Consider the following 16,194-nt stretch of genomic DNA (forward strand, 5'->3'; position numbering starts at 1 on the left):
TGTTTACATTGACAGATCCCTGTTCTGGCTCTCTGTGGAACGATCGCATGTGGCCGATGGACATCGTGGCCGCCGGCCACGCGCATCGGTTCCGGCATCACGTCGCGGGCGTGCGCCCCCTACAGCTCTTAAAGCGGCCGACGTACAATTACGACAATTTGCCCAGGAGAGCCAACCTGCCACAGTACAACTGCGGCGGCTGGTCCTTAAGCGGTTAAAGCATGTTATATGACACAGTGCTTGTCCTGTGTCATTTGCCCGCCTGTAACACTTAAAAAACCTGATTGATCCTGCCAGTTTCCCCCCCCCTCTGTAAACTGACCAGGGTGAATCATGGCTGCTGAGCCCTAACACTGTGGTCAGTTTACGTGCCTCTGTCATCTGCAGCCCCGCTTTCTGTCTCCTCTGTGCTCCTGTGTCCTCCTCCCCCCTCCCCTCCCCCAGCTCGTGACAGTGCCACCCCACTGCTCCTGCTGCTCAAATAACTGTAATTTGTATGCACCATCTGCGCTCCTTATGCAGTGTCCCCCTTTGTGTGTGATTTATAAAAATAAATGCTGTAAATACCTCATGTAAGAGCCGAGATCTGTGATCACATGACCGTCCGGGTCACTCCTCCTTTCCTCCCCTCCCGACTGACGTCAGCGGGGGAATTTCGGCCCCTACTGCTGCATCTGACAGAGGAGGAAAGGAGAGACCCGGCCGGTCATGTGATCGCGGATATTGGCTCTTATGTGAGGTATTTACAGCATTTTTTTAAAAAAATCACACACAGAGGGGGACACAACATAAGGAGACAGCGCGGATGGGGCATACTTGTCAGAGTGGCTTAACAACCACTTTAAAGTATAACTAAAGAATTTTTTTTAGCTTAGGATAGAGTGGAGATGGATTAGAACATCTATTAGGTTTTTATTTTTGCCTGTGCCCCTGTTAGGGAGATTCACCCTCTTTGTTTGTCCTGAAAATCCCAAATTTTTAGTTGTCCACAGAAAAGTAATACACGGGAAATCTAGTTCTGGTGACCTGGGGGAACCCCATGGTTTCCTTTAATTTGCAGGGATTTCCTCTCACTTCCTGTTTTGCCTATGGGACAGGAAGTGAAGGTAAATCTCCCCAATGGTACCCAAACATGTATTTAGTTGGGTCCAACCAAACAAGAATCTCCTTCTTTATGAAGATCTGATACACCATAAATCCAAGAGGACTCATGCCTGCATTCATATGTCTTTCTGATTTACCTTTTGTACTTTTGTTTGAATGGTGGATTGGTGGCCCTTTATTTACCCAGTGCCGTTTATGAATGGCACTGGAGAAATAGCCGTTGGGTGACTGGTTTACCCCATAATCTCTGTGCATCCAGCTATCATAAAACAGTTGGGTATACAAAGGCACTCTACCCAGCAGATCCAAGGAGCAGGGTACCATGTGATTGCTGTGATGGGCATCTGTTTACATTGCTGATCCCTCCTCCCCTTCCCCTTATAACAGGGGAAGGAGAGATCCTGAGTAATTATGAATGTAAACACAATGAATGGATCAGCAGCTGCAGATCCATTCATTCTGTTTCACTGACACAAGGATTGTTTTTATTAACTCTTTCATGCCCCCTTTCTCTCCTACATATATACATCAATAGCTCCATTCTGCCTCTCAAGTGACCAGCATATTAACCCCTTTCACCTCTCTTATGCTGCACATCTGAACATTAACCTATTCATATCCATGATGCCACTGTATGTGACCAGTAAATTACCCCATTACTTCCTCCTTGTGTTTGACCTGTACATTATTGTATGTGGTGCACCATTCCCAAGCTCCATGTTTTATCTCCTCAGTACCAGCATGCTTTTTCATTTCCAAAAAATTGTGGCAAAACATTAGATCATGATAGGGTATCTACTTTCCTGAGGGTTTTGTACTATTCTGGCATTTTATTTTCCTTTTTATAGCAAAAAATAAAAACCCCAGCAGTTATAATACCACCAAAAGAAAGCTCTATCTGTCTTAAAAAATGATATAAAATTGATTTGGGTACACTCTTGCATTACGGAGTAATTGCCAGTCAAACTATCACAGCGCTGAAAAATGGCATCACAGGCTGGTATTCAAGTGGTTAAATATCTTTGCATTGTTTGCTGAATTTTATTAACCACTCATTGATTGATTTGATTATTAGCCCTTTAAAAACTAAAAGTTTTGCCCAATAACAGGTATCACAAAGTACCTAAAAATAAGCCATCCCACTATCCAGTGTCAACTGCTTACTGGCCAACAATGACACTTTTGGTAGATGGGATGTCAGGTGAGAGATACTTAGCTTTGGAGTACAGAAGTCAGTTTTCAGGTTAATAAAAGAATACAGCTGGCATCTCGAAACTTCTATACTTAGCCTGATAGGCTCACATTAATCATTAAACCATCTTTGCCCATGGCATCTACTCAAATGCTCCCTTTCCATATGTTTTGATGAATAAGTGAGACCCATCTGTTTTTTTTTTTTTTTTTTTTTTAAATTTGGTAAGGGATTGTTGCAATTCTGCTAAAGATGAAAACATGTTACAATTATTAACAGATTTTTCTTTCTTGAGTGTATTTTTTAAAATGGGCCAATGTACTTAGTGGTGACTGAAGGAGAGCCCTTTGGAGTTTGCCATGAAGAAATGGACACATCAGGATCCAACAATATAAATGACCCATCAATATAAAATGACAAATGAAATCTTACCTCACAAATTGGCTTTGTTTGCTATGTACTGGAAATGTATTGTATTGGTTAACGGTATTACAGTGTTTGTTAACCCACAGAGTTAACTTTACATTATCCTCTTTGTTGATTAATCTAATTTCCCCTGTGACTGTGCTTTATTAAAAATGCAGCTATATACCTTATTTACTGATAACAGATCGGAAATCACATGACATGCCACCTCTCTCTTCTCTCGGCCTGACAGATGCAGCGGGTGGGCTGAGTATCGACCGCTGATGTCATTCAGGAGGAGAGGAGGAGAGAGGCAGCCCCGCCCACTGCAGCTGTCATGCGAGAGAAGAGAGAGGTGGCATGCCACGTGAGCAACAATCTGCGCTCAGTAAACAAGGTATATAGCTACATTTTTAATAAAGCACAGTCATAGGGGGGCATTAGATTAATCAACAAAGAGGATAATGTAAAGTTAACCCTGTATTGAGCAGCAGGACGGGAGGGGGCGGCGCGGACACAGAGCAGACAGTCGGGGGGGGGGGGAGGATGGAGGAGAGGACACAGGAGACACAGAGCAGGGCACGTACACTGACTCCGGTGTCAGAGCTCAGCAGCTCTGAAATATCTGAGTCAGTGCAGAGAGGGGAGGGTAGAAACTGGCAGGATCAGCCAGGTAATACAGGTGATACAGGGGGCCAAATGACACAGCACAAGCACTGTGCTGTATACAATGCTTTAAAGGAACAGGATCTTTATTTTTATTTTTGTGGGGTTAACAAATACTTGATCACAATGGCATATTTTAGTAAAATAACTATCAAACACACAGTCAGGTACAAAGTTCTTTTTATTAAAGTAATAATTTTTTTTAATCGTTTTTATTTTTTTGTTACAAAAAGCTAAGTGGCTCTGAGAGCAAAAAGTACAATTACTGTATACAGTATGCTACAGATCCTTCAGGCTGGTCCTAGACTTGACATTATTTGATCCACTTCTGTTTTAGGTCTGTACTATGACTAGCGGCCTTAAAGAGTCATTCTATCCCTAGCACAGTTTAAGCTATTTACATAAAAAAAAAAAAATGATTACACTAATCAATAAAAAGGTAAAAAAAAAGTGACAAAAGTACCCTATCTTACAATCTCACAGAATGTGCAATACAAAGCCATTCTGAAAAATAAAACAAAACAAAAAACAAAACAAAACATTGTGAAAACAGGTAACAATTGTCAAACTTGAGTAAAAGTGGCATGATATCTACTGAATTGGAGAACTGTGTAAGGATAGCTATGGTTTGGCAATATTCTTGGTCCCCGTTTAAGGAATAAACATAAAATAAGGCACATAAATTTCAATAAAGAACTAAAACACTGATATGTAATGTATAAAACTACAGACATAGTATAATGAAAAATTAAACAGCAAAGTAGTACCATATTAAGACTTAACATAAATCAAGCCTCTTTGGGAAATTATGTCTGCAGTGCTACATGAAGTCAAGTACTGAATCATTATGTCATAAACAAGAGTACCATACACTTTGCACAGAACAATAACAATATTTATAAAAACAAAATACAAGTGGAGATTTCCCTTTCTACAAACAGATTGCTTTTTATTCTATCAAGTTATAGGAAAAAAAAATGTCAGTGTTAATATAGGTCTGGCCCATATGGCATATATATATATATATATATATATATATATATATATATATATATATATATATATATATATGTTTTACAGGGACTAAATAAGTCATGACTGGCCTTTTTAAACTTGGCGTGACATGACATAATGATTGCCTTTGCGTAGATGCCCATTTTTAACATATTCCTATTATTTCCAAGAAAAATGGAAAAAGCAAGAAAAAAAAACCCACTTAATTATCTAAATAATAACAATACATTTATTAGACTAAGACATTTTATGTACTGTATTTTTGGCATGCTACCTTTAGCACAACCTAAAACTGTAGCCTGAATATATTTACACTCTAGTGGTGCATTACAACTGCATTATCTGCAAAACCGATAGAGGGGTGAATCAGACAGCATGGTCACAATCAGCTGGTTTAAAATGGAAAGTTATGTTTTTTAATAGAACACATTTACACAAGATCAGTCATTTAAACGATTAAAGCAAACAACTAAAGAGAATTAAGATTAAAAAAAAAAAAAAGTCAAACATGCACATACATCACACTATTACATTGCTTTACATTTAGGGGAAGCATATAGACCCATACAGCAAGAAAAACAAATGCATGGTTTTGAGCTGTCAATACTGATCCAAAACTGAAATGGAAGACTATTTCTCCCTACAACACTTTAGGGCTTGAGTCATTATTCCATAATGGAACATACTTGGAATGTATCCCTTTTAACTGGGATAAAAATTGCTAAAATACGTACATATATATAAAATGTGTTACTTTCATATTCATGTACAGTTCATTTCAATCCTCCCGTCTATTGCATAACAGCAAGAAACTTGCTTTCTTCTGCAAGTGAGGTTAGCAAAGAACTCATGTCCCCAATTGCCATGTTAGTGGTACTCACTGGCATGGTTGGGAATGTAAGAGACACTCGGGGAGTTGTAAGACGTGATGAATTACGTGACAGGTTCTGGAAGATGCTTGGACTTAGAGCTCCAGAAATTAGGCTGGCATGATCCCCATCATCTATGATGGCATCAAAATCAATTTGCACCCCATCTAAACTGCTGCCATCAATATTATTCACTGTACTTGTGACTTGGTTAACTCCTGGTGAGAGAAGCTCAGAAGCATTGGCATTATTATTGTCTTCCACTAAGCAGCTGCCTTCTGGGATAGACTGAGAGTTTGATTTCAATCTCTGTTGAGGGTAGCCTATAGCCTGGTCATACAACTGACCTGAGTAGTTCTGTGTATTTGCACAGTGTTGCTGTGGTGACAATTCTGTCTTTACACTGTTAATTTTGTAAATTTGTTGGCTGTCATTTACTTGATCTTGAATATATGAAATACTTCTTTGCACATTTTGCCTGCCATTACCACCACTGCTAAAGCATGCCAAGTGATTTCTGGACTGCGGATATTGTTGGTTACCATTGGGTTGTACTGATGGTGGGAAATTTTGGGCAGCTTCCACATTCTGACTGTTTTGACCCGAGACTGTCTGATTAGATCGGTTTACTCCTAAGGAGTTCATGCCATATATCATGTGTTCAGTTGCAAGCTGTTGCATATATTCCTGGTTTAGAAGATTTGGATTCTGTAACACTTGAGCTGCATCAGATAACTGCTCAACATAGTGTATGGATGATACAAAGTTCTGCAGTGCACTGTTAATCTGGCTGTTACTTGCACACCTCTGCCCTCTGTTTGCTGGGATGCAGGGTACTGGATATTGCTGGTCTTTGTTAGCCAGGGAACTAGTGTATAGATTATAATTATTCTGTATCATTTGAGAATTATTTTGTGCATTATGGTAGCCCCTGTGCTGTGACTGTCCATTTTTTGACATGTTTTGTTGCTGAACCCCCATATTACTAAACAAACCAATAGGTCGAATTTGCTGCGTAACAAAACGCTGCCAATATTTCATTCTAGATGGGGACTGATCTGCACTGCCTGAGCTAACTTCATTCCACTGTATTGGGAGGTCATTCTTGGTATTTAATTGATCTATCTGCTCTCCATTGCGGACTTGTTGATAAAACGAGCCATTAGTCATATGGGAGTGGTCATAATTATTGCTCTTTGATGAAGCTGCATTGTTTTGTGGTGTGTCTGGCTCCGTGTTCTGTGGGTTTTCATACAAACTTTGGTTTTGTGAATCAAGGTACTGAACCATATCATCTGGTAAGAAGTCTTCATCATCCAAATTCCCTTCGGCTTCCATGATCATGGCCTCCAGGGCAACATTTTCGCTAATGCTTGGAGGACATGGAGAATATACACTACGTGTATAATTTTGCAAAGCCAAGCTACGCCTATCAGAAATTGCAGACACATCATGGGAATTGATGCTGTTTAGACTGTTGAAACGCTGAACTCTACCAGTAGGTAGGTTGGAGGAAACCATTTTTACAGGATCACTTGCCCTACGCATAGTGTTCACTTGTAGCTCGCTGGGAATTAAATGTCTTCTGGCAAAAGTGCTCACTCCACCATCACTACATCTTCTAGGAACACTGTTTGAAGAAAGAGGAGATAGTCTACTGTCTCTTGTGTCACCCAATAATGCCATTCTTGTCTTTAGACTCATCATGTCCATGTTAGGTAATGGTGTTGGTGGAGGACCACCTGTAGCAGCAGCATATTTAGCTTTTAACCTGTATTGCTGTGCTGGAGTGAGGCTAAGGAGGCTAGGCAGACCATCACACTGACTTGCTTCACTTGACCTTCTTGAGGCATCGGTAGAGATGGGATCATATGAATCTGTAACACTGATATTCTGAACCCTTCCATCTGCTTGGGAAGCCTCACTTGATCTTCGGCTAGAAAAACATGGCGAAATGCCAGAAGATCTTCGACTACTACTTAAGTATGCAGAGCTGATTGTACTTGTATTGCTGTCCCTTCTATTGTTCAAAATATTCAATACTGTAATGTCAGAACTTGAAAATTCATTTTTGTTAGGAAGAATGGACATTGAGTCTCCCAAACTAAGGTTGCTGCTTGGCTGAAAACCTAGAGAAAGCAAAGACAGATCATAAATTGAATTTCTGTGATTCAACAGACCAAAACAAATAGAAATATTTCATAACTCAGTACTTCATATTTCAAGTATTTTATAAGATGATACTGAGCAGTGTGGATGTAAGGACTCATATTTATGTATATTTATCAGTTCTGGAGGGAACATGGTTAACCACTTTAGCCCTGGAAAGGTTTACCCCCCCCTTCATGACCAGGCCATTTTTTGCGATATGGTACTGCGTTACTTTAGTTGACAATTGCACGATCGTACGATGCTGTACACAAATACAATTTATGTCCTTTTTTTCCCCACATATAGAGCTTTCTATTGGTGGTATTTGATCACCTCTGCAAGTTTTATTGTTTGCGCTATAAACAAAAAAATACTGACAATTTAGAAAAAGAAACAATATTTTTTACTTTCTGCTATAAAACGCATCCAACAAAAAAAAGTAAAAAATCTAATTTCTTCATCAATTTAGGCCAATATGTATTGTGCTACATATTTTTGGTAAAAAAAATCCCAATAAGCGTATATTGATTGGTTTGCGCAAAAGTTACAGCTCCTACAAACTATGGGATGTATTTATGTAATTATATATATATATATATATATATATATATATATATATATATATATATATATATATATACAGTATCTCACAAAAGTGAGTACACCCCTCACATTTTTGTAAATATTTTATTATATCTTTTCATGTGACAACACTAAAGAAATGACACTTTGCTACAATGTAAAGTAATGAGTGAACAGCTTGTATAACAGTGTAAATTTTCTGTCCCCTCAAAATAACTCAACACACAGCCATTAATGTCTAAACCGCTGGCAACAAAAGTGAGTACACCCCTAAGTGAAAATGTCCAAATTGGGCCCAAAGTGTCAATATTTTGTATGGCCATCATTATTTTCCAGGACTGCCCTAACCCTCTTGGGCATGGAGTTCACCAGCGCTTCACAGACCTTGCGCTCCTACATCTTCCACTTGAGGATGCCCCACAGATGCTCAATAGGGTTTAGGTCTGGAGACATGCTTGGCCAGTCCATCACCTTTACCCTCAGCTTCTTTAGCAAGGCAATGGTCATCTTGGAGGTATGTTTGGGGTCGTTATCAAGTTGGAATACTGCCCTGTGGCCCAGTCTCCGAAGGGAGGGGATCAGGCTCTGCTTCAGTATGACACAGTACATGTTGGCATTTATGGTTCCCTCAATGAACTGTAGCTCCCCAGTGCTGGCAGCCCTCATGTAGCCCCAGACCATGACAATCCCACCACCATGCTTGACTGTAGGCAAAACACACTTGTCTTTGTACTCCTCACCTGGTTGCCGCCACACATGCTTGAACCATCTGAACCAAATAAGCTTATCTTGGTCTCATCAGACCACAGGACATGATTCCAGTAATTAGTCTGCTTGTCTTCGGCAAACTGTTTGCGGGCTTTCTTGTGCATTATATTTAGAAGAGGCTTCCTTCTGGGACGACAGGCATGCAGACTAATTTGATGCAGTTTGCGGCGAATGGTCTGAGCACTGACAGGCTGACCCCCCCACCCCTTCAACCCCTGCAGCAATGCTGGCAGCACTCATACATCTATTTCCCAAAGACAACCTCTGGATATGACCCTGAGCATGTGCACTCAACTTCTTTGGTCATCCGTGGCGAAGCCTGTTCTGAGTGGAACCTGTCCTGTTAAACTGTTGTATGGTCTTGGCCACCGTGCTGCAGCTCAGTTTCAGGATCTTGGCAATCTTCTTATAGCCTAGGCCATCTTTATGTAGAGCAACAATTCTTTTTTTTCACATCCTCAGAAAGTTCTTTGCCATGAGGTGCCATGTTGAACCTCCAGTGGCTAATATGAGAGAGTGAGAGCGATAACACCAAATTTAACACACCTGCTCCCCATTCACACCTGAGACATTGTAACACTAATGAGTCACATGACCTTGGGGAGGGAAAATGGCTAACTGGGCTCAAATTGGACATTTCGACTTAGGGGTGTACTCACTTTTGTTGCCAGTGGTTTAGACATTAATGGTTGTGTGTTGATTTATTTTGAGGGGACAGCAAGTTTACACTGTTATACAAGCTGTACACTTACTACTTTACATTGTAGAAAAGTGTAATTTCTTCAGTGTTCTAACATGAAAATATAGAATAAAATACTTACAAAAATGTGAGGGGTGTACTCACTTTTGTGAGATACTGTGTGTGTGTATATATATATATATATATATATATATATATATATATATATATATATATATATATATATATATTATATGAACCCACTAGATCTAGCATGTTTTATTGATATGTGTCGCACAGTAATTCTATTTATAATATCAGCTATCATTGTTGATAATATTATAGCTCAGCTTACCATTTCCAGTGATAGGTGGAAGAGATGGGGCCTTGTAAGGTGGTACAGGGTTCAGTCTTGGAAGTATACCATTAATCTGTTTAATTCTTTCTAATTTAACTTGTTCCATCCATTTAGTTCCTGTCATTATCCTCCTGCCTTGTAAACCAAGTCCTGTGGTTGCTGTGGAAATGGTAGAGTCCATGATTGGGGTATCATCCAGGGTGCTGAGGTCTCCTATGCTGCCTCCATTATTCAGAGTAAACTCGATCCCACTGTTGGTATAGTTGCTGATGGGGGACTGCTCGCTGCTGCATGAAGACTTACCACCAGGGCTTGGCTGAGATGTCTGTTGGAAAAAAAAAAAAATATCCAGCTAAAACAATTAAACACATACAGTAGCACATAAATGCATATGTTTATAGCCAATATATGAACAACATTTGAAAAGGTTATAAATACAATAATAATATTATTATTCTGCAATCTCAACCTATACTGTACTAAACTGCCAGCATCTAGTACAAATGTATTTTCAAAAATTAGGAACTAAAAATAGTGCAGAGCTTTCTTATTTTTCTTCTCCTAAAAAAATAAATAACTGTATCTAAGTGGTATGAACAAACTCTATGCAATTATTTGTATAAACCTATAGTACAGATAGTCATAACTTTATAAAATGTTATAAAATGTTATAACTATCTATGCTATAAGATTAATTGCACAGAATTACGTTAGTTCATACCACATTTATATATATTTATTAGTTATATATTTATATTAATTATTGTACAGTAGGGCATTGCTGCACTATGTGCTCTTCTTGACACTTGAAAAGGTAATAATACAAAGTAATATTAGCTTTATACAATGACTATTTCCAGGAAACATATGAGCACATTTCATTTGAAAAAAAATTACAGTTATACTGGAAGTTTTTCTGTACATTGTGCTTTAAGAATTTGTACAGTGTTACATTTTATATTACCAACGTAACATGCAGATTATGTTAATCAAAATATATTTATGCAGTTTATGTACATATAACAAGCTCAGAGTAGGCATAATTACATCATTAAGACGCATATAATTTATAAAACTATTGACATCAATACATACAACACATCACAATGATGAGTATGAATAATTGCTTTTTGGTAATCTTTTTTCACGAAAAATAAAGAAGAATTCCAAGAAAGTAAAAAATGTGCAGTTACATTTACCTCTGAGGCATCCTTCACTAGATATGTCATTTTAAGAGTTGGCTCTTTCAACAGTGTTTCTGCTGTCCGGTAATCTTACAGTCCCTGCAGAACTCTTCAACATTTTAATTGAAGTAGTTGGTGCTGTAGAAGTCTTTGGGGATTTCCAGACTTTCCAGCATGTTGCAGATTGGCATAGGGACTAGCATTTTAGTTAGCAGATGAACTTACACATTACAGATTTAATTTACCTCCCTCAAAGCTTTACAACTACATTTTTTGGAATTCTTCATTAACCAGAGTTAGAGATGAGCAAACTTAAAAAAACAAAAAAACACACACTTTTACTGCAATTTGCCGATCTACCCATATTTTCCTACCAGTGTTTTTCTTTTTTGTGTTTATACTATTTATGTAAAACATGTATTGCACCTCTCTAAAGTGTACCATTCTGGAATGACAGCCATGTGGATTAGCATCCCAATAATAGGAAATTAAGAAAAGTACCGTATTGAGCACACAAAGTGAGCTGATAGATGGCTATGAGCATTAAACACTTCAACATGTGATCACAAAAAATAAAAAATGGTGCTTGTTTCTCAAAGAACCAAGCCAGTGCCCATGAAGGTGATATGGATATATGGGAAATACTAAAATGTTTAAGAAAAAATCCAAAGAGTCAGTCTTTCACTTTCTCTGCAATACCCCATTTGCGTAAAGTGATTTTAAAGGGTATTTTATTTTTTTAAATAAAAAAAAACTGTTATACTCACCTTCTCTGTGCAATGGTTTTACAGAGCAGCCCTGATCCTCCTTTTCTGGGGTCCCCCGCCAGTGCTCTTGGCTCCTCCTCTTCTCGGTGTTCCGCCATAGGAAGCTGCTTTCTATTTTGGCACACCTGAAGGCTCTATTCGGGGCCGTGCTGCCTGAGTCCATAGACACAGACAGCATGGATTGGCTCCGCCTCCGATCCCTTGTCATAGAATTCAATTGACAGCAGCAGGAGCCAATGCCTCTCGCGGTTGCCTCTCTGTCCAGTGAGAGAGTGGAGAGAGATGCTGCTCTTGGGCACAGCTCTGGATCGCGATAACGCTCAGGTAAGTATTTAGGGAAGCCTGGGAGGAAACTGCACACAGAAGGTTCTACATAGAAACTACATAGGTTGAAGGTAAATCTAAAGGAAATTGAATAAGAAAGATGTATAATTTTTGGCCATAGAGCCTAAACTCCTACTGTCTTTTCTTCATGCACCTTTATGAAAACAAAAGTATGGGAATCTTTAATATCCAATTCATATCAAAAGTTAAATGTTTGGTCTTTTTGTACATATCTCTGCTAATTTTCACACATATTAGGATATCCTTAACTAGCTTTGTTGAAAAAGTTCAAGCTCTAATTACACACACAGCCTAATGGGTCAGAAAAGTTACTCTTCCCCCTTCCCTCTGAAAGCAAACAGCCTCTGCTGTGCTCTGTCTTTAGAAAACACATAATACTCTTTGGAACCTGTGGCATGGGTGCACCTTGTGGAGATGCACAAAACATTTTATATAATTAGATTCAACATGAAATGGGTAGGTTTAAGTACAATACAGGATTATTAACCACATGTAGACCAGCCTCCACAGTTGTACTGCGGCAGAATGGCACGGCTGGGCGAAACAACGTTATGAAACGTTGCTTCGCCCTGTGGCCACTAGGGGGATTTGTATGTGTAAACACACAGTTTTCGGTTCTCTGAGGGGAGAACTGATAGGTCCTCTGTTCATACAGAGTATGAACAGACAATCTGTTAGTTTCCCTGCACAGTCCACATCCCCCTTAAGTTAGAACACAAACTAGGACATACATTAACCCCTTCATTGCCCCCTAGTGTTAACCCCTTCACTGCCAGCGACATTTTTACAGTAATCAATGCATTTTTAATCGCATTGATCGCTGTATTAATGCCAATGGTCCCAAAAATGTGTCAAAATTGTCCGACGTGTCCGCCATAATGTCGCAGTCACGATAAAAATCGCTGATCGCCGCCATTACTAGTAAAAAAATATATATATTAATAAAAATGCCACAAAACTATCCCCTATTTTGTAAACGCTATAACTTTTGCGCAAACAAATCAATATATGCTTATTGTGTTATTTTTTTACCAAAAATATGTAGAAGAATACATATCGGCCTTAACTGAGGAAAAAAAATGTTTTCTTATATATTTTTTTGGGGATATTTATTATAGCAAAAAGTAAAAAATAATGCGTTTTTTAAAAAATTTCGCTCTTTTTTTTGTTTATAGCGCAAAAAATAAAAACCGCAGAGGTGATCAAGTACCACCAAAAAAAGCTCTATTTGTGGCGAAAAAAGGACGCCAATTTTGTTTGGGAGCCACGTTGCACGATCGCGCAATTGTCAGTTAAAGCGACACAGTGCCGAATCGCAAAAAGTGCTCTGGCCTTTGGCCAGCCAAATGGTCCAGGACTGAAGCGGTTAATCAAACTTTTCAATATTTTTAAGTTGTGACTGGTTAACTTCATAATGATTGACTAGGTAAGAGATTGCAAATTGTAAAAATATTGGTGGGTATTGGAATAAAGGTGGTACCCCATCTGAATAGTATTATCCAAAAACAAGGATAAACTAAAAAAGAAAGGACTTTCTCAGTACCCAAGGACTACACTAACAGTTAAAGAAAATACTACTTTTATTACAAATTTCAAACAGCAAGTAAAAGCATCAATATAACGTTTAAAAATATGCAGTTCATTTAATCTCCTCCATAATGTACAGAACCCCCTACATTAAGCCATGTAACTTAATGTTGACTTAAATCATTAAAAGTAATAAATAGACCTATGTTACAGATACCAAAATGAGAGCTGGTATGGGGAGTCCAATAACCCTCCACATGTTTTGCAGCATAAACCGCTTCCTCAGGAGGATGGAGGAGTTGGATGATCATCTCTTTGCTGTGGCTCTGGTTCCCTCTCCATGCGTGTGTCTGAGATGGCCTAAGAGCTGGGCAGATTTACACCTTTGCTGTTGCCGCTTTAGGGACAGTACTGTGCTTTCACACCCTTAGTCTAGGCATCTGTACAGTCAGAAGGGACCAAGCAGGATGACGTCACCCTCCAGGAAGGGAGGGCTGGCGTGGGCATCTCCAGTCACAGTGCATGAGTATAAGGGTCCACTAGGTTGTGGGGGCTACATTAGTGAGGTTCAGATTGGAGTGGGGTAATGTTGGTGGTTGAAATCTGTTGCAAGCAGGTATATATCCCTTTCTTTCGTTCACTGACCTGGGGTTTCATAATTGTATTCATTGTTAATTTTTCACTATAAGGCAAGTATTAATATGTGTACTTGGAAGACATACAGGCATACCCCACTTTTAAGTACACAATGGGTTTATTTACTAAAGCTGGAAAGTGCAAAATCAGGCTCACTTCTACATAGAAACCAATGAGCTACTGGGTTTTATTACCAAAGCCTAATTACACAAGCTGGGGTTAGAAGCTCATTGGTTTCTATGCAGAAGTGAGCCTGATTTTGCACTTTCCATCTTTAGTAAATAAACCCCATTGTGTACTTAAAAGTGGGGTATGCCTGTAGTTTGTTTATAAATTGCAAGGTTTATTCCCGATGGGGTGACCTTAATACAACTCTTTGCATCTAGGAAAGGTGAAGGTCCTGTTGTGTTAGTCATCTGCCAACCCCTTTCCTGATTAAACAATTTATTAATATGTCTTAGGTGTTTTATTTTTTTATATATTGGTATTATTTATAATAGGATGGGCTTATTATGGCTCCTATATCATATTCACTTGACCCCCACACCCATTCTTCCTTAAGTTAGCTATTAATTTGTTCTTATTATATTTGTCTAATTGCTCCCCCTCTTTGTGCTTTAGTGGCCTGTTACATATGGACTCCAATGCTCACCCCATGAGTGTCTTTTACAGATGATTTTAGTAAATGATCTGTTTTTTTTTTTATAATTTTGATGTAATTTATTTGTATTTGACATGGATATAAGGTGTTCATATATTGATTATAATTTCTGTATATACTGTATTATTTTGGATACCTATTCCTACAACTCCTCCATCCTCCGGAAGAGGTAGTCTATGTGGAGGATTATTAGATTCCCCCTACCAGCTCTCATTTTGGTATCTGTAACAAAGGTCTCTTGTTACCTTTAATGACCTAGGTCAACACAGTATGAGACAATTACAAGATTAATGTGATGGAATCTGTACATTATTGAAGAGCTGAAATTAAGTGTATATTTTTAGACTTTGTATTGATGTTTTATTTTCTTATATGAAATTTGTAATAAATTAGTATTTTCTTTTATGCGTAGTCCTTGGGTACCAAGAAAGTCCTTTCTTTTTTATTTTGTCCTTTTTTTGAATAGGTAAGAGGTTTTAAAAGACCCCTTTAACAGTTCACTAGGAGTAGGTATAACAACCTAAGAAGGTTACATATATATCTTCCTCTGTGCATAGTCCACCTGTTTCTGCACTTCAAAGGTGCAGAAGAACCTAGTGCTCCCCGCACTGCTCTGGTACTTTTGAAAGATTGATTCCATTCTAGATTCCCCTAAAAGAAATATAGACTGGTATCAGTATAGCAGGGTTCCTGCACACTTGTTAATTTTGGTTAACTGGTTAATTTTGGTATATGGATACACAAGCCTGTGCACCTAGTTCACCATAATATGCTTTAGCGAAGGAGGTCATACTTTTTGCAAAAAAAAATAAATAAAATAGACTTAAGTCTGAAAAATAAATCATTAATTATTCTCAGATACCCATTAGCCACAAACTAGCACTATCTATCATTACACTTGAAAACAAAGGATCAATTTGCTCATCTCTAGCAAAAGCAAAAGTATACATACAACTGAGTACATGATGAGTTTCTGGGTCAGGACAAATATCATAATAATATAATCCCTCACCTTATTACCCACTGTCCTTAGTAAGGTTGAGAAAGACATTTAAAATCAGACAGAAAAGACAGCAAATTAGAAAACAATTTTATAATAGTGCAGTGCTAGTCATACAATTTTGCCGTTATTCCATTTTTTCATGCATTTGGGTTTTTAATGACATTTCCTGCTAGTAACATGCTGCTCGTATATGGACCTGCATATCAGTGAACCATTAAGAACACAGGGTAATATATTTAAATAACAAATAAATTTATATATTCTTTGATGAAAAAAATGACAT

At 38.4% G+C, this 16,194-nt stretch overlaps 1 protein-coding gene across 3 annotated transcripts in view; it reads right to left on the reverse strand.

Moving 5' to 3' along the window:
* Nucleotides 1-3,530: 3,530 nt before the first annotated feature.
* The window catches only part of GLI3 (GLI family zinc finger 3), a 381,269-nt gene continuing 368,605 nt past the window's right edge, over nucleotides 3,531-16,194 (reverse strand). For all 3 annotated transcript variants that reach the window (XM_073630540.1, XM_073630539.1, XM_073630538.1), the window contains 2 exons: nucleotides 9,786-10,113; nucleotides 3,531-7,379 (listed from right to left, as the gene is read on the reverse strand). In XM_073630540.1, the coding sequence (XP_073486641.1) occupies nucleotides 5,173-7,379; nucleotides 9,786-10,113 (2,535 nt within the window). In that variant the 3' untranslated portion in view covers nucleotides 3,531-5,172. The remainder of the gene's footprint in view (nucleotides 7,380-9,785; nucleotides 10,114-16,194) is intronic.

The sequence above is a fragment of the Aquarana catesbeiana genome, linkage group LG05 (assembly GCF_042186555.1).
Source record: "Aquarana catesbeiana isolate 2022-GZ linkage group LG05, ASM4218655v1, whole genome shotgun sequence".
In the NCBI taxonomy this organism is placed as follows: domain Eukaryota; kingdom Metazoa; phylum Chordata; class Amphibia; order Anura; family Ranidae; genus Aquarana; species Aquarana catesbeiana.